The sequence below is a fragment of the Crotalus tigris genome, unplaced genomic scaffold, assembly GCF_016545835.1.
Source record: "Crotalus tigris isolate CLP2741 ecotype Arizona unplaced genomic scaffold, ASM1654583v1 scf7180000019363.1367679, whole genome shotgun sequence".
Classification (NCBI taxonomy): Eukaryota; Metazoa; Chordata; class Lepidosauria; order Squamata; family Viperidae; genus Crotalus; species Crotalus tigris.
This window is the reverse complement of record NW_024097499.1, coordinates 661,965-683,581: the sequence shown is the minus strand read 5'-3', so window position 1 is coordinate 683,581 and position 21,617 is coordinate 661,965. Positions and strand designations below refer to the sequence as shown.

Here is a 21,617-nt window from a genome sequence, read left to right as displayed (position 1 = left end):
CCTGTTTGAGGTTTTCATTGTTGTGAGCATTTCTGTTGAGGATTAGCAGCAGGGGCGGGGTGGGGGGTGTTTGGTTTTTATTCTCCCCGTCTGCTGGGTGGTTACAGCAGGTTTTGGTCACTTCACATGACCCTGGGACACTGTGATTGTCATAAATATGAATCAGTTGCCAAGCATGTGAATGTAAATCACAAGACCCTGGAGATGCTGCAACATTCCAGTTAATCGGCGCTTCTTCTGGGCTCAGCAGAAGCGCCTGGATCAGCGCCGAGCTCCAGCTGGAGCCTGGCGCTGATCCTGATGCTTCCACTGCGCCCTGACAGTCAAGAAGAAGCGCTGATCCTGGCGCTTCTGCTGAGCCCTGACAGCCCTGCAGCTCCAGCCATCTCTTGCTCAGGCTTGTGCAGTGCTGCCACCGGTTCAGCTCATTCCCCTCCCCCACTACCACTTTTCTGGGATGGTTGCGTACCACCTGCCAGGTGCCAATGTACCACAGGTGGTACCTGTACCACTGGTTGAAAAGCCCTGGTATATACATCTAAGTGCTATTGCTACCTACTAATAAATGGTTCCAGATATGGCCAGTCACAGGAACTGTTGGATAGTACAGAAAACACCCATGGTAGACAATGGATACTCATTATTTCTAGTGATGAAAAACATTGGGTGAACCTCTGCCTGAAATCCCCACCAAGAAACACACCAGAGCCAAAAAGTCCTCTAATATTATCTTTAATTGGGCTGAATCATAGCAGCAAGTTAGAAGGCGAAAGCTGGCTCTAACGAAAAGGCAGGAAGCGATTAATTAAAAGAATAACTCTCCTCCTCTCTCCTCTGATCGGTCAGGTCACATTCTCCAATAGATGTTGAGCCAAAACAGAACTTTCACTTCTCTAGCTTTCTCATGATGATAAACCACCTGTGGATTCCACTCTTTCCCCATTTCTCCTCCCTGCTCTGTAGGCAAACTAAAGGCACGCAGCGGTCCTAAAGGCAGTCGGGTTCATAGCTTGACAACTGCAAATAATGAGTATCTATAATGAGTGTTAAGTTCTATACTTAATAGTTCTTGTGACTAGTCATATCTGGAACCATTTGTTAGTAGGTAACAATAGCACTTGGTCTTATATACCACTTCACAGTGCTTTATAGCCTCTCTAAGCGGTTGTTCATTCTTTGTCATTTTTTGATATTGTTTCTGCTATTATTTCTAATTTAGATATGCATTTGTTGTTTCTGCTGTTTTTTGAAAGATATTTCAGACAATTTCCTTGAACCAAGAAAAAGTATAACTACAGCAACATCAAGATAATAATCATGTATGAAAGCCTTCAGGTATGATGCATCCAAATGTATTCACATCTTCTTCTATTATAGATTATCCTACTTGGCTTCATTGCTCAATGTGTAATTTAAGAACCATACAACTGCTCCTCAACTTTGAAATATGCATAGCTACCATTACCATTTTTATTTTAAAATAGCCCAGCTTAATTTCAAAAGGAACAAGAGTCATGTAAATGGATGGAATAAAATTATTCCGTTAGTGTTATCATTAATTGTTTTTGACACAAATAAGCTCTACTTTCTTTAGTCACTGTTGTCAGTTCATCTCTAAACAGCAATCAAGACTCGGTGAGTATTTAATGGGTTGTGCTTATTTTACATAAGAGATTTTACTGACACCTTTACTGACACAGAATTTCATTCTGTACCATAACTCAGAATCGTATAACAACCATAAAGAGAAGGATGAAAATGAGAGCTGAGCCTTGAACAGTTTTCTTTCAACTCCCCTGTGATTTCCAATATTCACCCCTGAATTCCTTAACACAAGGGATCACGTTCACAACTTAGAATGATAAAGTTGGGCTCAGATCCAGCTAGTCTGCCTGTCTAACACTGATGAAAAATTAGGCGCCACCAGATAACAGTTGTGATCAGAAAGCCTGTCAGAAGCTTGTAACTGATAACAAATGAAATTATTACACTGCTTTAACTAAAGGTCTTCTTTCCACAGCATGCAGTAACTAGAAGACACAGAAAGATCATAAAATGGGGCAAAACTCACTTAACAGAAAAATTGGGCTCAATTGTGGTCGTAAGTTGAGGACTACCTGTAACCAGGAACAGCATGTTTTAATTTTGAAATTTATTCCACCTGCTTAAATAAGAAATTCCCGTACAGCAGAATATACTATGAAGTCTGAGCAGACTTTCTTTCAACTTTCTTACAAACAAATATCAAGTTTGGCACCAACTGAATAACACCGGAGGATGACTTATTTATAATTTTTGATTATGACATGATGAGCAGAGGATAGAGATAAGATCTTTTTTTTTTATTCCAAAATGTTTAATAGTTTAATGTTCCAAAATGTTTAATAGCAGCAACAAAGTGACTCCCTGTACATCAGTACTATTAATGAAAGATCATTCTTACATGGGCTTCCATATATTATTTTAATTCCAAACTCTAGGGAAGCTTTCTGGTGTTGTGCCGAAGCCCTGGTTCTGTGATAGACTCTGATGGAAAAAAAAGTTGTTGGTTTTTTTTAACTTTGTATACCACACAATGTTAGTTAGCTTGCTGGTCTTGTAAAAGTTGTAAAACAATATATAGGTTAGAAGTAAATTATTTTGTGAACTTTTCATGCTTTTTTGCAGAGGTTCCTTGAGATCTGAAAATTATTTCAAGGGTTCCTCCAAAGTAAAAAAAATAGAGATTAGCTGCTTTACTAGATTCTGGGTTTCTACTATATTGTAAACTCAAAGAGTTGTGGCAAATTGGTGGCCAAATCTTATTCAGAAGATTGTCCATTGGTGGCCAAATCTTATTCAGAAGATTGTAACACCATTGAAAGAAATGTCAATCTTTAGGAGGACCAGATCTTTTAAATGAACTAGAATTCCTACATGTTGCCTCCTAACTTTTTATGATATCAAAGCATAAGGATAAAACACATAAAAAGTGAAATAAAAGAAATAGAATATTTTTCTTTTTATGATCCTATAATCTCTTACTTCGGGATGGGGTGGGGGCAGATATTGGTATTTATATTTTATGTAGAAAGATTATTCAATTTTTCTGCATTAGTAGAATGAACGGAATTACAACTTTCAGACTTCCATTCCAATATAAGGGTTCTGGAAGGCTATTCTTAGCCTTGGTATTAAACTAAATGATATGAACTGACAGTCAAAGGAACAGGTTATTATCACATAATATCCTGTAATAACAGGAATCTTCAGTAAACTATATATTTACTACTTTTCATTTTAATGAATACCAAGAGTATATATAGGCCATAAATTATAGGAAAATTATAAAAGGCTACAACCTATGGTCTTCAACATCCATAGGAGAATTTGAGCAGATTTTCTTTGTTTTACACATCTACCCTCAGTACATTTATTTAAGTCAATGCATGGGAGAATGCAGGGTTAATAATGAATGGATTCAATTTATGGTTAAGAAACGTTTCAGTTTCTTCACCTCTTTTCCAAAATATCAGAACATTCCATCTCCTAACTGCAGCATAGAAAATTATTTTTTTATTTTTATTAAGTACAAAGAAAAAAAAGGATTAAAAACATTGAACATGGTAAATCGTCTTTGACTGACATTTCAGTCCATATTGTACATTAATTACATATAATATACCTATATACAACTATACATTTCTAGTCTCTATCTCAGTTTACCTCTTTACTGTGACCTCCATTTTTTTCCATCTATAAAATTTATTCCATATTTGATAAAATTCTGTTTCTTCCTGATTTTTTAATCTTTTAGTTATCCTATCTAGTTCTGCGCAATACGTAATTTTCTTTATTAGTGCTTCCCCACTCGGTACTTCCATTGCTTTCCACTTTTGAGCAAATAGTATCCTGCAGCACAGAAAATTATGAGTTTGAAGAGGGCAAATTTATCCAGTTACCTCCCACCAAAGTGAACAGAAATCCCACAAAGCAAAAAGGATTGTTTGATTCATATGCAAATATATATATCTTTTTAGGCTCTAGCCATATTGACCTATGGGAAGAAGCCTACTTAGTTCAACAGGATTAGCTTCAGGGTAGACATATATAGGATTGTGTTGTCAATTCTTAATAGACTGCATGATGCAATTAATAGACTGCATGATGCAATCCTTAAATTATATTTATTGGGCAAGTTTAGGATTGCTCTTGAATATATGAATCGAACAAATCCACTCTGAAGAGACTGTCTTGCACACACAATTATTTTAAAGAAAAAGGAAAAAGGAAATGGGAGGAACCACTTAAAGCAGTGGTGGCGAACCTATGGCACACGTGCCAGAGGCGGCACTCAGAGCCCTCTCTGTGGGCACTTCTCTGAACTGCTGGTGGTGGGCTGTGGAGCCCCAAAATGTGCCAGTCGAAGGGCTGGCAGGCTGTGGCTGCTGACAGACACTGTTGGCCTCCATGTGCTCACTGGCCTCTGTGTGTGGGGGACGATGGTGTCAGGCGGTAGCTGCCCCGGCCCCTGCCTTGCCTTGCCCTGAGATAATGGCACCCCCACCCTGCCTCGCCTCACCTCGCAGGACGAGCCTCCTACCCACCACCCCACCTGCCAGAGACCCCCTGGATCTCTTCCAACCCTGCCTGGCACCCCACAAGCATCCCTCCCCACAGGCAACATTGAGGTGACCATGCCCACCATGGCCACACCCACCCAGTCTGCCATGACCACCACAGCCATGCCCACCCAGTGGGCCACGCCCACCTGGCACCCAGCAATAAATAAGTGGGTTTTGGGTTGCAGTTTGGGCACTCGGTCTCTAAAAGGTTTGCCATCACTGACTTAAAGGATGGCAAATGAATAAAACTTTGTGCAGAATCAAAGCTTCCTGCACGCTTTCCTTATTTCAACAAGGCAAACTGTCCTAAAATACTTCCATTAAGCCAAACTGAAGCCTCACTATTTTGCTTTCTAACTATTCTGCCTCTACCTTCAGAATTTGTTTTATTTGTGGTTAATTCAGAAATTAGGTTCACAGTTCACCATGAGATAACTAAAACTGAATAAGGGATATGTTTCAAATATTTGTCACAGAGCTAGGTTCTCCAAGACTATGAATACATCAATAGGATCTTCAAGATCGGCTTGTACAAATGGACAAGAACTGCAAAGCTGGAGAAAAAAGTGAAATAAAAGGTAACAAAAAAAAACTATCTTCTCTTCATGAGAACCAAAAGTACAGTATCCTGAATATAACATGCACAAGGTTATGAGCTAAATGGGATGGATTTTGGGTGGGGTGGGGGAATTGGTCTAGTTATCAAGGCTGCTGTTATTTTTTTCTTACTGTTGCATGATGCACCTATTGCTAGGGAATTAAAGATCTTTTACTTGTTCTGGCTAACTCATGGTCATCCAGCTAGTCTTGGGCCAAAGGTAGCACCAGAACGCATGGTCTCCCATTTCTAGCCTGGTGCCTTAACCATTACACCAAAAGGGCTCTGATTCCTACTGGTAGCTTCATTTAATTCCTTTTGAAGCCATCTAGGTCACACATTCCACTCTATTTTATGGCAGGAATTTGGTAATTATACAATGCATGCAGTGTTTTCTTTTCACTGCCTTGAATCTATTATCATGGTCAAATTGAGAAACGTTTAACTAAACATTGTCTCCACTTAAAGCAATCTAAGGCAGTGGCCCCCAACCTTTGCGGCTTGGCAGCCCTGCTGTGGAGAGAAAGGGGTATCGGGCCACGTGAGCAGCAACCTGCCGCATGCACACATGCAGCTCGACTTGTGTGAGTTTGTGCTGTGTATATGCGCGCCAGCGAGCCACTCGTGTGGCCTGGTTCTGAATAGTGGTAGTGGGCCATGGCCCAGGGGCTGGGGGACCCCTAATCTAAGGTCCTAAGCCTGCTGCATCATGTGATTTTCTACTTAGTAACCATGGCACTTACTGACCAAGTTGCTGGTGCCAACTGTGATCACCAGGCAAGAACTACCTGTACTCTGGACAAACTGGGGAGCAATAGAATACTCTGGAGAAATGAGAATTGTTAAACATTATTTTGTTCTCTACCTCTTTCTGCTAACAAAAAGACACAGCTGATGGAACACACTAGCTGAATTCCATCCTTTTCACTTCATTTGTATAAATACAAATGAAATACTCCAATGTTATTGCAGCTTTATTTCTCTTTCTCTTTTAATGTTGGATGGCACGATTTCACAGTTAGGCCAATATTCCTATTCTCTTGTTTATTGTTGTTGTTAATTGTTATAATTAATTATCAGTTCATCAGAGTCATTCTATTTTCCCAGTTTAAGAGTACAGAATACATAACAAAAAATTCAATCTATATTATGGGTATGTAGGTATAAGTTGTCAAAAGTTAAATTCTACCTTGCATTTTTATTCTGGGATGTGACAGAAATTCTATACAACTTAGGAGAGCTTTCCTGACAGTGGGAACAATTAATCAATGGAATAGCTTGCTTCCCAGATTTGTGGGTACTCCTTCACTGGAGGTTTTCAAAAATAGACTGGACCACCATTTGACCAGGATAGTATAAGATGTCCTGCCTAGAACAGAGGGTTGGACTGGAAAACCAAGATCCCATCAAACCCTGTGATTCTATATTCTATGCTCTAATATGGGTACACAACTAGTTAACATGGGCTAGAAATACATACTAGCATATTAACCATCACTTGGTAGCTCTTTTTTTTTGCAGCAACAGAAATAAACATACTTTTACTAGCATGAACCCAAAAGCAAGAAGTGATCTATCAAATGACTACTTGTAAACACATTTTGTTTACAGGTCAACATGTGCACTTTCAAGGAGACACAAATACAACTATAACCTTCCTATTTGTTTTTGAATTCCAGATATAAATCAGGCTTTTATTAGAAACTGAATATTTTAAAAGATTGAGAGCCACTTATCCAAAGATGGAAAGAGTGCCTACTTCATAATAATTTCGCTTTTTAAAATCAGCAAATCAGTGCATATAAGGATATTGCAGTCTCTCATGACCATTAAGATACATTTCAGACAGTATTATCCTGATTTTTGTTATTAAGCAATTAGAATATTATTCTAAGGAAATTATTAATCCTTGAAAATTGTTCCAATGCATAATCAGAACATTTACAATCTACTCCAATAGTGCAATCAATCATATTCCTGTAGACAGGCTATGCCAGAGTTTAGACAGACAACTTATGAATTGCTTTAAATTTATATTCACATTTGCTTTCTTAAAGAAAAAGTATCCAAGTTCATCAGAAGTCTCCTCTTTCAAACTACTACAATCCATAGCTTTCAATCCAACAAAAGTTAGACTTTGTGATCAAAGAGACACATTAGCTGCAATTGCCATTCCAAACCTATACTTATCTAACAATAAGTCATTAATGGAAGTCCAAGAATAAATTACACAAGTCTATGAAGGCAACCCCTCCTACAAGTCATATCTGACTCCTGTTGATTTCATAGATACAGTATTTCATGTGGGATTTTTGGCAGCAATATGGAAGCAGTTTGTCACAGCCTTCTTCCCTGATGGTTCTTCCTTCAATTAACCAACTCCAATCCTGTTTAAATTTCGAAAATCAGCTATTTATACTAAACATAAATTCTGTCGATGCAACAACATGTATCCCATTGATATATCTCGTCGATCACTCAAACTTTAAATAACCAGACACTGATCAAGATTTGCAAACTTCATTTGCAAACTTCATTTCAGATTAAAGCATTTAACGTTTATGAAGTTACAGGAAACTTTCGTCCATATACAATAATTTCTACAGTCAGAATGGACTACAAGTAACAAGAAAGCATGCTTAAGATATAATTACAGCAGCAAATTTAAAGCAAAATTCTCATCGTGGGGAGAGTACATCACTGTTCCTTTTGTTGTAATGGCTTTGGATTTTTTTCCTGAAAATTAGTAAACTTGGAAATTCTAACCCGAGTTTCTCTAAAATAATAGCATTACTAAATAAAGGAGAAAAACTTAATCGGGTCCTTCCTGCTAGACAGAAAAGCTATTATAACTCAGGGCGGAAGTCAGTTTTCAGGCGTGCAAACTAGGCATCCGCTTTCCTCGCGTGTGAAATCGCTTTTCACAGTCAGTTCTGAGACAGTCACAGATTGCACTTACCCATGAACAGCCGCAGCACACCAACAGCACCCCTGGGCGCCGCCATTTTGCATAAACGTCAGTCACGTGGGAGCAGTGTTACACTCCCACCCATGTCCGCAACTGAGCCGGGAGACGACAGCAATTTAGCGAAGGGAGCAAAATGCGCGCGCGAAGGGAAAGGGGAGGTGCCGAGAGGAAGCCGCGCCCCTTCCCCGGCTGTTGCTCGTCTTAACTTTCACGATTGCTTGATGAGTAAAGAGCGCGAAGGGGTTTTTTTTTTTTTTCAAAAGGCAACTTGGACTTTTCTTGGGTGAAGGCATTTCCGCTTTTCAGAAGATCTGAAGAAGCTTCTTCTTCAAGGAAAACCCAAGAAAGTCCAGTTGCCTTTTGAAAAAAATCAGCTATTTATACTCAGGTAGTCCTTTGGGACAACCATAACCTGGATGATTGAAAATCTCCATAGACGAAGAGGAGAGAAGTTAACTGCGATAGCAGGATGCTTCCCTGCAGAGAAAAGACAATCTTGAGTTCCTGTATATACGGGAACATTGTTACCAACTCTGAAATGTATTCTTCCCCTTTCCGTCAAGATTCCTGCTGGAAAAACGCACATAAACTCCTGACTGCCTAAAGAAAAAAGGGTTTGCGGGCTGTCGTGCTGCTGTAGTGCAAGCCAGCAGCATCCCTTGGGCGATGTAGAAAAAGATGCTTGGATATCTTTTTCTCCTTGCAGGAAACCTTGAAATGTTTCAATACTCTTGGTTTGTTAGGACAAATCAGGGCCTTTTTTGAACAGCGGGGGGGGGGGGAAAGAGTGCCAATACAAACCATATCTGCAAGCCGAGATACGTCTCAACTACATCTTTTAAGAGTTCTATTGTGACGGCTCAATCCTTTCTAATTATGAAGGCACAAAATGTGCAGCTGCCGCTCTGGATGGGCTTCTCCTTAGCCTGCTCTCGCCCGCCCCAAATCACCCTCACTGGGGACTCAGCCACCTGCCTCGCTTCGGGCACCCCTTGAAATTCTTCATCTTTTTATCCACAAATGGGATGTGGAGCCCCCTCCCCCCAAAAAGGCAACGAGTAAAGTGAAAATATGCTGCTGATTTTTTTTCACTAAATGTTTAACCATATGGCTCCGAGCAGTCCCAGTTGACTGCCTGTAAATATCTGGGACTGCTGTATTTTCCCCCATATAATATACAAGTAGTCCTCGATTTACAACAGTTCATTTAGTGACCAGTTACAACAGCACTGAAAAAGTGACTTATGACCGTTTTTCACACTTATGAACATTGCAGCATCCACACGGTCATGTGATCAGAATTAAGATGCTTGGCAATTGATTCATATTTATAATGGTTGCAAGGTCCCCGGGTCAAGTGATCCCCTTTTGCGACCTTCTGATAAACCAAGTCATTGGGGAAGCCAGATTCACTTAACTGTGTCACTAACTTTACAACTACAGTGATTCACTTAACAACTGTGGCAAGAAAGGTCATAAAATGGGGCAAAATACATGTAACAAATGTCTCGCTTAGCAAATTTTGGGCTCAGTTGCAGTCGTAAGTTAGGGACTACCTGTAGTACTGGTGTTCCAAATACATGATGATCACGATTATTGACTGATTGATTTAAGAGCCAGTTTAGTGTAGTGGCTAAGGCAGGGGTGTCAAACTCAATTTCCTTGAGGGCCGCATCAGCATTGCGGTTGCCCTTGGGGGGGCTGGGTGTGTGTGGCTAGGGTGGGTGCAGCCTACTGGGTGGGCATGGATGGAGTGGGTGTGGCCTACTGGGTGGGCATGACCAGCTCTACATCATTCGTGTCAAGGGTGCCTGTGGGGGCCTGGGCAGGACTGAGACAGATCTGAGGGTCTCTGGCAGAAAGGGGTGGGACCGGGGCAAGCGCCAGGGCATGGTCCATTTCTTCATTCCTCTCAAAGGGTGTCACCTCCCCAGCATGCACCCAGGGGGCGGGGCCAACACGGCAGGGGCTGGTTCCTCGCTGTTTCTAGACGGCCTTGTGGAGCTAAGATTGAATGCGTTTCAGCATAGATGGTCACCACAAAATTGTACATTGGCTCCCAGCCGGCCTGGGCCAGGGCCAAGGCAGCGGGGGCCGTTCTCTCAGTTTCCAGGATGGCTTCGCAGGCTACATGAAACCACTTTGCGGGCCGCATCCGGCCCCCGGGCCTTGTGTTTGACATGTCTGGGCTAAGGCATCATGACTAGAAACAGGAGGCATGCCAGCTGAGTAATCCTGAACAATCAGAGCTATAGGTATCAGGCAACAGCAAACCACTTCCAAAAATCCTTGCCAATAAAACAGAGCTAGTCCAGGTAGTTGCACTTTGCCAATTATCACTGCATGATGTATTTCTGTACATTCTCCTGTCATTGCCACAGAAATTTTGAAGTTGCATTTATTAATGTTGTGTATTCCATCTTTCTGGGTGATAAAGAATGCAAAGCAAATGATAAAATGCAAAATGTTATTACAGAGATTAAAGTACCATATGTATTTGTGTAGAAGTAAGCTGCCACAAATTTACTAATACCAGGAGAGCAGAAATAATTAAAATACATTGAATTACAGACCATCGGCAGGTCTATAAACTTTTTTTAAGAGTATCTGAATTTAAGCTCTTGCTCTTGAGCAGGGACCTTCAAACTTGGTCCTTTTATGACTTGTGGACTTCAACTCCCAGAATTCCTCAGCCAGCACGCTGAGTCTGAAGACCCGTTCTTGAGGGTGAAGTTCCACAATCATATGGCTACAACCAAGAAAGTGTCATTCCTGCTACTCTGAGGGATCTTACTAGGAAGATGAGGCATCTGAAAAGGGTCTCTGTTGTCAAATTACCAACCAAATTACAAATGAGTTTAAGTATATTAATTGCCACATTTTGAATTGAGACCAGAAAGATACTAAGTTTGTAGCTAATAGCTTGTTAATCAGCTGATTCTGATAAAAGCTCAATGTCCCCCACCCACTAATAAAATTAGAGCTTAGTTCTACCCTTGTCATTTATACCTTTCTGCTTCTATAACTTGACTCCTGTTTTCTATATGATTACAGGTAACAAATATGAGATTAAACAAATAGCTGTGTTGTTACTACATCTAGTTTGATGTCTTATACAAATGCTGGGAAAGACAAGTTTGGACAGCCCTAATTAAACAAGAGAATAATTACCTCCATTGAATTTTTAAATAGTTTGTGTAGCATTTGGTTGCTTCAATACCAGCAGAAATATAATTCCCCCTTACTGTTCCTTCTGAAAATTGGATTTGTTGAAAAAAAATACAATTTGGAAGTATTAATTTATTGAGAACATCCAGATTCAGCTATTCTTTTTTCATGAGGGTTTACATTTGCTGCATTAAAATTGGTTGCAGCTAAAGTTTGAGCACAGTAGCTATATGGAATTAGGACCATGTAACAATATGGTTACCTAGAGAATCCCAAATAATTTTCCAAGTTATCTGCTGCATCTTGAATGCAGTACTTTGGCAGAAAGCAGGAGTCAATACATCTGATTATCCAGTAAACCTGGATAAATATTTTTACTTACTGGATGACATTATTCTGCAATTGTATTAGACTGGTCCACCTAACATTGGCAGATAATTTCAAATACTCCTGGGTAAAAAGCAATCCAAACGAAATTAAATTATGGTTTTTCCAGTTCTGCTAATCTACCATTTTTCAAGCTAAATTAACTTTAAGACAAGGATTTGACATAGAAGGTCAAGCAGAATCTGCTGCCCTCTCATGGGATGTATTTATAAATACTGTTAACAGAATTTTAGTTCCCAAATGCAGTTCATATTTATACCAAATCTCATGGATTTAACTCATGGAAAGTAATAAAATTGTAATACTATCTGTGATCTGTGAACTTCAGCCACAAATGGTCAGTAACTGTCATTAAATGTAGTTAGGTGCTAATTTTATTCAGTTTGGTACACCAATTCATAATAATTTATACTTTTAGGCATTAGATCCATTAGAATGACTAGGTTTTAGTCTTTAAATTCCCCACCATGCCTTTCTATGTTGCATCTAAAGTTCTGCATGATAGTCAACCCATAAGTATTATGTTGTGAAATACTGCAGATTTTAGTGATTTGGATCATGAATCCTAATATTCTCAAAGACAAGAGAGGGCTTGCAATTTTTATTGTTCTTGAGTCCTTTGGGATTTCCTGGCCTATCTGATATTATGCCGTTGGTATGACTTTGACAAACAGCCACACTTGGAAAGATTCACTGTTATTCCAAACCATGACATTAGAGAAGGGGCGTTGTCTTACCTGAATGCCTTTTCTCAGCATGGAGATGGATAATCCACTGATGGGTTAACTTAATCCTCCTGCCCAATCAGATCAAGTCAGCCAAACTTGCCACGCCTGTCCTGGGCCTGTTTTCCCAGTCTCGATGAGGGCGTAGCTAATGACTGATAGCAGGACATGTTGGCTCACAGAAACTGACCCTAGGCCTAATGACCTGAATGGTTAGGTGAGGATTATCCATTTCTGTGCTGAGAAAAGGCGTTCAGGTAAGGCAACGCCCCTTCTCCAGCACTGGAGATGGATAATCCACTAATGGGACACACCAATGCCCACTTGTCCTACGGGAGGGAAGCGGGCAAGTTTGGAACCGTGTCACGAGACACCACCTGCTAGAGAACCCTCCTGCCAAAGGATGCCTCGGTGGATGCGTACCTGTCCAGTTTATAATGCCGTATAAAAGGCGAAGGGGAAGACCACGTGGCCGCCCTACAGACTTCCTTGATGGAAGCCTGCATGGCCCAAGTCACAGAAGTGGCCGCACTGTGCGTAGAGTGGGCTGTGACATGATGTGGAACCAGCAAGGAATTGGACTGGTACGCCCCTGCAATGCAAGCTCTTATCCACTGGCCGATCGTGGAGGCCGAAACCTTCCAACCCTTAGAAGAAGGGTGGAAGGAGACAAAAAGTGCCTCAGAGCTGCGGAAGGCAGCCGTCCATTTGATATAATAATGGAGAGCCCGATGGACGTCCAGTGAATGCCATTGACATTCCAGATCGTGGAAAGGATTAGGACAGAAATCAGGAAGGACAATATCCTGGGCCCTATGAAAGAGAATTAACTTTGGGGACAAAGGTGGGGTCTAAACGAAGGGTGACCCGATCCTGGTGAAAGACACACAGATCCTCCCTGACTGAGAGAGCTGCCATCTCAGAAATATGCCAGGCTGAAGTAATAGCCACCAAGAAAGCAACCTTAAGGGATAAGGATCTCATGTCGCACGAACTGAGGAGTTCAAAAGGAGCCTTTGTAAGAGCCTGAAGGACCCGAGGCAATTCCCACGAGGGATACCTGTGGACTACAGGTGGCCTGGTATTGGTAGCACCCTTGAGGAAAGAATGGAACAAGGGATGTTGACCCAGAGAGTTAACAGTATTGCAAGAAATCAAGGTAGAAAGGGCTGCCACCTGTCTGTGCAAGGTGTTAGGCACCAGACCTTTATTCAGCCCCTACAGCAAATAATCCAATATGTGAGGGACGGTCAATCCTGATAAGGGTAGTTGATGGGTGGAACACCACCGACAAAAGTTCCACCACGTGGCCTCATAGATGTGGTTGGTAGCCGGCCTATGGGAAGCCTGAATTATGTCAATGACCCCTGGCGAACAGGACTCCTGGGATAGGAGCCAGCGCTCAAGTGCCAAACGGCTAACTGAAGCCATTGAGGGTCCGGGTGAATCAGATCCCCCTGGGTCAGTGACACTCAGTCTGGAGGATTTTTCCAAGGTCGCGACAAGGAAAGACCAACAAGGTCGGCGAACCAAGGTCTCTGCGGCCTGAAGGGGGCTACCAAGAGAACCTCTGCCCTCTCCTGCAGGAGCTTGCGGATGACCACTGGGAGAAGGGGGAGAGGGGAAAAAACATAGAGGAGGCCATCCGGCCATGGAACCCGAAGGGCATCCACTCCCTCTGCCCCCTGAACTGGGAAGCGCAAAAAGAACTGCGGGAGTTGCGTGTTTGTCTGGGAGACAAACAGATCTATGATGGGAAGACCGAATCTGTGGGTGATTTCCCTGAATAACTTGGGTGCAGATGCCATTCCGAGTGGTCTACCCTTGACCTGCTCAGGAAGTCTGCCCTCTTGTTTGCTTCCCCCGAGATGTGGTCTGCCCTGATCGAGGTGAGGTTGGTTTCTGCTCAGGATTCCAGTTTCTGGGCCTTGGTCAGGAGCGCACGGGATTGGGTGCCCCCCTGCCAGTTCACATGGGCCTTTGCCGCCACGTTGTCTGTCAGGACAAGCACATGTTGCTTCGCTATGCTGTGGCGAAAGTGGCGAAGGGCTAGATGTATGGCCCTGAGTTCCAGCCAATTGATATTGTGTCTCACATCTGACTGAGACCACCATCCTTGGGCCCATTGTGTCTGATAGTGTGCTCCCCAGCTGAACAGGCTGGCGTCGTCGTGATCATGAGCCGACCCGGCTCCTTGAAAAGAGACTCTCTGGTCATGGCTGGAGAGAACCACCATCTGAGTGAATGTAGGACCTGTGGTGGAATCCATACTTCTCGGGTGGAAGTGCTGGTCCCCTGCTTCTGATAGGGAAGCAGAAACCATTGGAGGGACCGCGAGTGTAACCTGGCCCAGGGAATGATCGAGATACAAGATACCATTTTTCCCAGAAGCTGGGAAAGACCGGCAGGTGACAGAGTCTTTTCTCTGCAGACCTTGAGAATCAGTTCCCGTATACTGTCCCTGCGTTCCTGGGACAGATAAACCTGGCACTCTACTATGTCTATTATGGCCCCTAAGTGGAGCACTCTGGTCGATGGAACTGTCTGACTTTTCCTGAAGTTGACCGAAAAGCCGTGACTCTGGAGGACCTCGATCACCAGTCTCAGGTCTGTCAGAGCCCCTCGGGGAGAGGACAACTATATTAAGATATCGTCCAGGTAGCATTGCACCCGAACTGGTATCAATCTCAGGTATGCCGCAAGAACTGCCAGAACCTTGGAAAAGACCCTTGGGGCTGACGACAGCCCGAATGGAAGTGCCCTGTACTGATAATGATGCCCCATGTAATTGAACCTGAGAAAATGGTGGTGGCCGGGAATGATGGGGATGTGAAGGTATGCCTCCGTGAGGTCCACGGAAATGAGAAATTCCCCTATTCGGATGCTGCCTAGGATGGACTGAAGTGTTTGCATTTTGAACCTTCGGTATGCCAGATAAAGGTTCAGGCGTTTTAGGTCTAAGATTGCCCTCCATCCTCCCGAGGTCTTGGGGACCACAAAGAGAATGGAGTAAAATCCACGACCCTGTTGGGCCGCAGGCACTGGTTCTATGGCCCTTATGTCCAATAAGTGACGGATGGCCTCGTGCATGAGACCTTTCCTTAGAGACATTTTTGGTTGGGAACAAGAAATGAACCTTCTTGGTGGACTGGAAATGAATTCCAGAGACAGGCTGTGACGAATGGTTTCCAGGACCCAGGCGTCTGTGATGGTGACCTCCCATTGAGTAACAAAGAGGGAAAGCCTTCCCCCTATGGGAGGATCCACTGGGGAGTAATTTCCTGCAGAAGGGACGTCCCCCTCCTCAAAAGGGCCGTTTGGAATGGAACTGCTGTCTGGGCCTTGGGGCCAGTCTGTCAACTGACCGGTCCTGCCTGGGAGTAAAGGGCTGAGAAGACTGAATGGTTGGAGGAGCAGTGGTAGACCGAAATAACTGCCTACGAGTGTAAGGAGTAGTCCTCCTGTCAGACCTCTTAGTAAGGTGGGCCAGAATTTTCTTTTTATCTTTATTCTCCATCAGAAACGGAGCTAAGGCATCCCCAAATAATTTGCTACCTTGGTATGGGACTACAGCTAAACACCCCTTGGACTTGGTATCTGCCTGCCAGTGTCTTAGCCAGAGCATGCGGCAGGCTGTCACGTTGGACACCAAGGATCTGGAGGAAAACTGAGCAATGTGTAGAGTCGCATCAGAGGCGTACTCCATCGCGGCCATTAGCTTGCTCAGGTCCTGATGTGTGCGGACATCGTCCGGGGAAATTCTGGCCTGAAGCTGATGAAGCCAGATAAGGGCGGATCTAGTGAAGGAGGCTGAAGTGGAAGCCCTGATAGATCACACCACCGCCTGGTGTGACCTTCTAAATGCCATTTCCGATCTGCATTCCTCAGACTTTAAAGCCTCAGCCATATCCCCCGAAATAGTGGAAGGGGAGAACAGGCTCATCCATTGTGGGAACATTCAATGCCTCATCTAATTCTGAGGCCATGCTAAACAACTTCTTATCATTCCCACCTGGAAGAGGGAAGGTACCCGGGGAAGCCCATTGTTTCTTAACTGCATTGAGGAACAAAGCTGGACATGGAACATGGTGCTGAGTGACCACTGGTTCAACGAAGACGCGGTCTGCCTCTGAATCTATTGTAGAAGCCGCTGGAGCGGACCAGTCAGGTCCCACGTGTGCTGCAGAGCTAGCCTTGCGAAGCAGGGGTAGAAAAAGGGATGGATTAAATAGGCTGCCGAACGGGGGTGGATCCGGTGCCAGTTCCTCCTTCTCTGACCACGAGGCGTCAAGTGCCTGATCCTGCTCCGGGGTTAATGAGACCCCACTAAAGGAAGAATGGGAAGGAGGGTCACGAGAACTGTGATGCACTGGATGAGAGAGGACGGGAAAGCGAGGATTCCGCTCTGGGCACCAATGGAGTCCTGACCGCAAGGGCCCGCTCCACCACTTGAGCCACCAGGAACTGGATCCTATCGTCCAAGGATGGAAGGGGCGATTCCTCCCCTCTAATCCCTGCGGCCGTGGGCGTAAAGGTGGCTTCCGGGGCCTGCAGGGCCCGTCAGGTAGTAGGAGACCTGAATGTATGTGCCTCAGGTTCCACATCGGCTTGGCCATAAGAGATGGAAGGTTCTGCCGGTGCCCAGACTTCCTGAGAAGAAAGACCTAGAGGCAAATAAAAAAAGGTGGACTCAGTCTGAGTAGTCTCAGCCCTGGCCTGTTTTTGAGCCTTTGAAAACTCTTTTTCCAATGCCTGGTGTCTCCTGCTGGCCTGTTTTTCAGCCAATTTGGAGGTTCCCCCCCCCCCAGAGGCAGCCTTGGGTTTGACCTTGGCTGCGATCCTACCAGCAGCCTCTTGGGTAGGAGATCTGTGCCTTTTCCGGACTGAAGAGGAAGGAGAGGCAGCCCTGGATTGGGAAGCCGTGTTATCCTCCATGCTGGTGTGAAATCTTCAGGTGTGCGAGAAGGCGCACCTGGGAAAGGGATCAATTGGCTGATAAAGGTGTAGGGCAAAGACTGGAATTAGGCTGCCCTACCCCCCCCCCAGTCACCGAACCAGTGGTATCCAAAAAACCAGTTCTACTTGCAGCCGCTATGACTTCCACCGGAAAGTGGATTGCGGCCTGCTAGTGAGGCTTGCTGTGTTGCCAGGCCAGTAATATAAAAAGGTGGCAACAGTACAGTGTCAGAGGCTAGGAACTACTGTAGTGATCAGCAAGCCAAGAGGTGACCAGAACTTGAGACACCAGAAGGTCCAATAAAAACTCTTGGGCCTATGCCAAGGATAAAAGGATAAATTCCAAATGCCACAAAGGGAATCTCCAAGGATGACCTGAGAGAATTTATTCCCCCCTCCAGGCAAACCTTGGCTGTTATGACCTGGGAAAGGCCCTTGCCAAAGGAGGCCTCAGTGAGGCCTTAATCGGAAGACTAGAGTGCTCTAAAATGGCGGCTTTGGGAGAAAGCTGAAGCTTCCAAAATGGCAGCCGTGGACTGCGGGGCCCCTGTGCAGATCTAGGCCTTCACTTAGGGCAGATGAGAACCCAGGGGCTGAGACAGAAAGTGCCATTAACTAATCACTGCTGAAATAGGTGGAAAGGTCCTTTTTCACCACCCCACCTTCCCTTGCAGTCAGCAAGGCTTTGTGACCACGCGGTTGCAAAATGGCGGCTGCGACTCAGCTCGGTCACTCCCTCCGGTTCCGAAACAATCGGAACTCACCCAGCCTGTCATGCACTTCTCGGGGGGAGACAGGGCCAAAAACACCCTGCCCAGCTGATTGTTGGCGTTTAGAGCGAATCTGCAAACCTCCGGAATGATCGGAAACGCACCAAGACAATCCAAGGCCCCTGCAGCCTCGACGAGTCAAGCCAGGCTTTTTAAGGCTGTCAGAGCTGCAGCCGCAAGCTCCGACACCGGAGGAGAGTTGGTGGGAATGGGGGGGAATTTTGGAAGGGCGCTGCACTGGAAGGAAGACAGAAAAAAAACACCCCCTTTCCCAGAAGAGGGAATGGGGGGGGGAATTTGGATAGAAAATGGAGTCCTCCGTTTGAAAAACTGAATCCCAATAGGAATCAGTAAAGGAATAGTCCTCTAGAGGAGCGCTGGTCCCAACGCTACTCAGGGGACTAAAGTCAAAGGGATTTTAGCAATCTAATAGTTAATAAAGTTTAATGGATAATCCACTAATAGGTAACTATCTGTCTGTGAGCCAAACCTGTACGTCTGTTCATGGGCAAGATCAAGTCGAGACTGGGAAAACAGGCCCAGGACAGGCGTGGCAAGTTTGGCTGACTTGATCTGATTGGGCAGGAGGATTAAGTTAACCCATTAGTGGATTATCCATCTCCAGTGCTGGAGAAACAATTATTAGAGAAATAATTTATTAACTAGAGCTGATAGGCAGGTAATATATATATATATTTACAGAGATTGGTGAGTACTTCTTTTCAGCAGGGGTGCAGTCTGTCTCTGGAATTTGTATAGAGAGAATTTCACTATGATAAGATGAACCAAAGTCTGATAATTTATATAGGGCAGGATTGGTCCAAATCAGACTTGATTGTTTAATGAAAAAAAGATTCATAGCTGATATTAGCTTATCCTTTATTTATTATTTAAATGTAATTGTTAACTGCTTTCATATTTTTAATTTGAAGCGTTATATAAGTGTTTTAAATAAATAAATCCACTTTCCATTAATGGGATCCAATTTCTGATGCAAGCCATGTTTTGTTTTACTCATTATTACTGAGCATAGTTTCACAGAGTATTAATATATATGCCATTGTACTTTGGTATCTTGTTGCATCATCTCAATTGGTGAGCTAGATCTTACACATACTATGCAGGATTCAGACCAGTTTTGCTAAAGCTTGTAATCTACTTTCTTTATTTCAGCAAAGTACCAGCAGAATGAGGCACTGGTTTTTTTAGAATCTACAACACAAAAATATAAAAAATCCAAAATACAGAAAACCACAGTCATTTTGAAAGTGATTAAAATGTCACATGAAATTTTGCAGTGGAGCAGTGATCATGAATATATTTCACAATGCAATAGGCAGAAGTTTGTGTGTTTCTTATAGAGAATCCTCAGGACTGAGCAAGTCGTTCTAGGACTCGTCGATAATCTGAAATAAGTTGCTGGAACGTCTCTTCCAATTGTTTATGTTGTAAATTTATGTCTATTTGGTTCAATTGATTGGTCAACTCTTCTGGTCTTAAACATCTTCTCATCTTGGCAATCTCTCTCTGCTTTTTCTAGAAAACAAAGGATTTACACATATGAAGAACATTACCATATTTCACCACCTCCAGCAAGTTCATTGGCACTGTGATGAAATGATAGATTTGTATCCTACTAAAATACATTAAAGGTTAACTGGAGATTTCCTTACTAAGAATGGAAGCAGAAAGCTAGAAGAACTTGGAGAAGGGATATTCAGACAAAATAAAAAGAAGGAAAGGAAGTTGGCATTTGGGAAAGTCTAAATGGTAGACAAAGTGTTCATTAACTCTTTCCTTTCATAATAAATTCAAATTTAAAAAAAATGATAGAAAAGCCACCTTATATGGGCCCATCAATCTTCTTTTTACATCCAATCTATAACTTCTGGATTGTTCTGCATTACTCATGTCTGTTGCATGTAACCGGAGAATTTCATAAACTCGCCGTGTATGTTGCTAAAAAGAAAAACATATAAAAAGAGTTGGAATTATTGCTCCCAATGTGCAAAGTTAAAAATCTTGCCTACTATCTTTTCTTCTTGACTACTGTTTCCATTCCTTAAATTTCAGCAGTCACTGTACAATTCATCATATTACCTTTAATCTATCCTCCTTTTTCAAGGACCTAGCTTTCTCAAATCTTATTCATTTATACCACTTATGTACTACCTAACCTACATAACTCCAGGTGGTTTAAAACAGTATGATTAATATATAAAACTCAAACATATCAAAATCTAACCTCAGCAACAGATATAAATTGTGAAAACATGGCAGACCATCCACACTAAAGTCTGGATCGAAAAGTGGCACATAAAATTCTAATATGCAAATAAATAATTCTGGGAGAACGGATGAGGTGTATGTTACAATTTACTCTCACATTTTCATTCTAGGCAAAATATTTATTTTCATTTTGCAATCTGTAAGTTTCAAATAGTTGAGTCTTCTGAACCTTTTCTCCTTAGAAAATTGGTGTCCTAAATTCCTCAAAGATTTTATTGAATAGCTATATAAAAGTCAGATCTCAACAACAATTTGAAATTGACTGTTGGTAACCAATACAATATTATCATGAGCTTGAAAAATAATATCTTGACCTAGAAACATTGTCTAAAAATTCAAAAAGCTACCTTAAAACATATGGGGTTTGCAGAATCTATCAGTAAAAGAAGCTGTATTATACTAAATAGTTTTCAAAATAATAACTATTATCTATAGTTTTAGTTTCAATGTAGTCCTTCTGTAAATGAAATGTTTCATCTAAGGCACTTTACAGAAGTCCTAGACCCAGAGCCATTTGTTCAGTGACCATTCAAAGTCACAACAGCACTGAAAAATGATAGCTATAACCAGTCCTCAGAATTCTGACCATCCTAGCACCCCTATGGTCATGTGATTGCAATCTGGGCACTTGGCAAGCAGTTCACACAACCAATTGCAGTGCTCTACAATCACATGATCACCATTTGCAATCTTCCCTGCTGGCTTACTCAAAAAGTCAATTGGAAAGCTATCAATCAGGGAAAGTCACAACTCAACGGGATAGGTATCCCCCACCTGCTCACCTTTCTGCAGATCCTCTGCACTTGCGCTGCAATCATAAGCCCCATGCACTTTTCCCAGCCCTTGTCACGCCTTCCTCATGCTCTCACTGACTCGGGCCATGACTCTTGCATACCCCCTCATGTACCTTTCCTGACCTGTGACTCTTGTGAACCCACCCTGACCCTCCCCGCATCTCATTATCTCCCCCAGCTTGCTAATCTGGGACATGCAACTTCCTGCCAGCTTCCCCATTGACTTTGGTTATGGGAAGCAGGCAGGAAGTTGCCTTGTCTAATGATAATGTAACAGGGGCAACTGGGACTGTAAGGATTGCTGTCCCTAGTGATGACATCAAGCTTAGCAACAGAAATTCTGATGCCAATTGCCATC

The 21,617-nt window shown here is 43.0% G+C and overlaps 2 protein-coding genes across 6 annotated transcripts in view; both read right to left on the bottom strand.

Moving 5' to 3' along the window:
• The window catches only part of METAP1D (methionyl aminopeptidase type 1D, mitochondrial), an 80,977-nt gene extending 72,603 nt beyond the window's left edge, over nt 1-8,374 (bottom strand). The window contains exon 1 of one of the 3 annotated variants that reach the window (XM_039361796.1): nt 8,162-8,374. In XM_039361796.1, coding sequence (XP_039217730.1) covers nt 8,162-8,207 — 46 coding nt within the window. In that variant the 5' untranslated portion in view covers nt 8,208-8,374. The remainder of the gene's footprint in view (nt 1-8,161) is intronic. The other 2 variants (XM_039361799.1, XM_039361798.1) reach the window with 2 other exon arrangements.
• Nucleotides 8,375-19,312: 10,938 nt separating this feature from the next.
• HAT1 (histone acetyltransferase 1) overlaps nt 19,313-21,617 on the bottom strand; it is a 38,918-nt gene continuing 36,613 nt past the window's right edge. For all 3 annotated transcript variants that reach the window (XM_039361801.1, XM_039361802.1, XM_039361803.1), the window contains exons 10-11: nt 20,019-20,135; nt 19,313-19,712 (exon numbers count right to left, since the gene is read on the bottom strand). In XM_039361801.1, the coding sequence (XP_039217735.1) occupies nt 19,545-19,712; nt 20,019-20,135 (285 nt within the window). In that variant the 3' untranslated portion in view covers nt 19,313-19,544. The remainder of the gene's footprint in view (nt 19,713-20,018; nt 20,136-21,617) is intronic.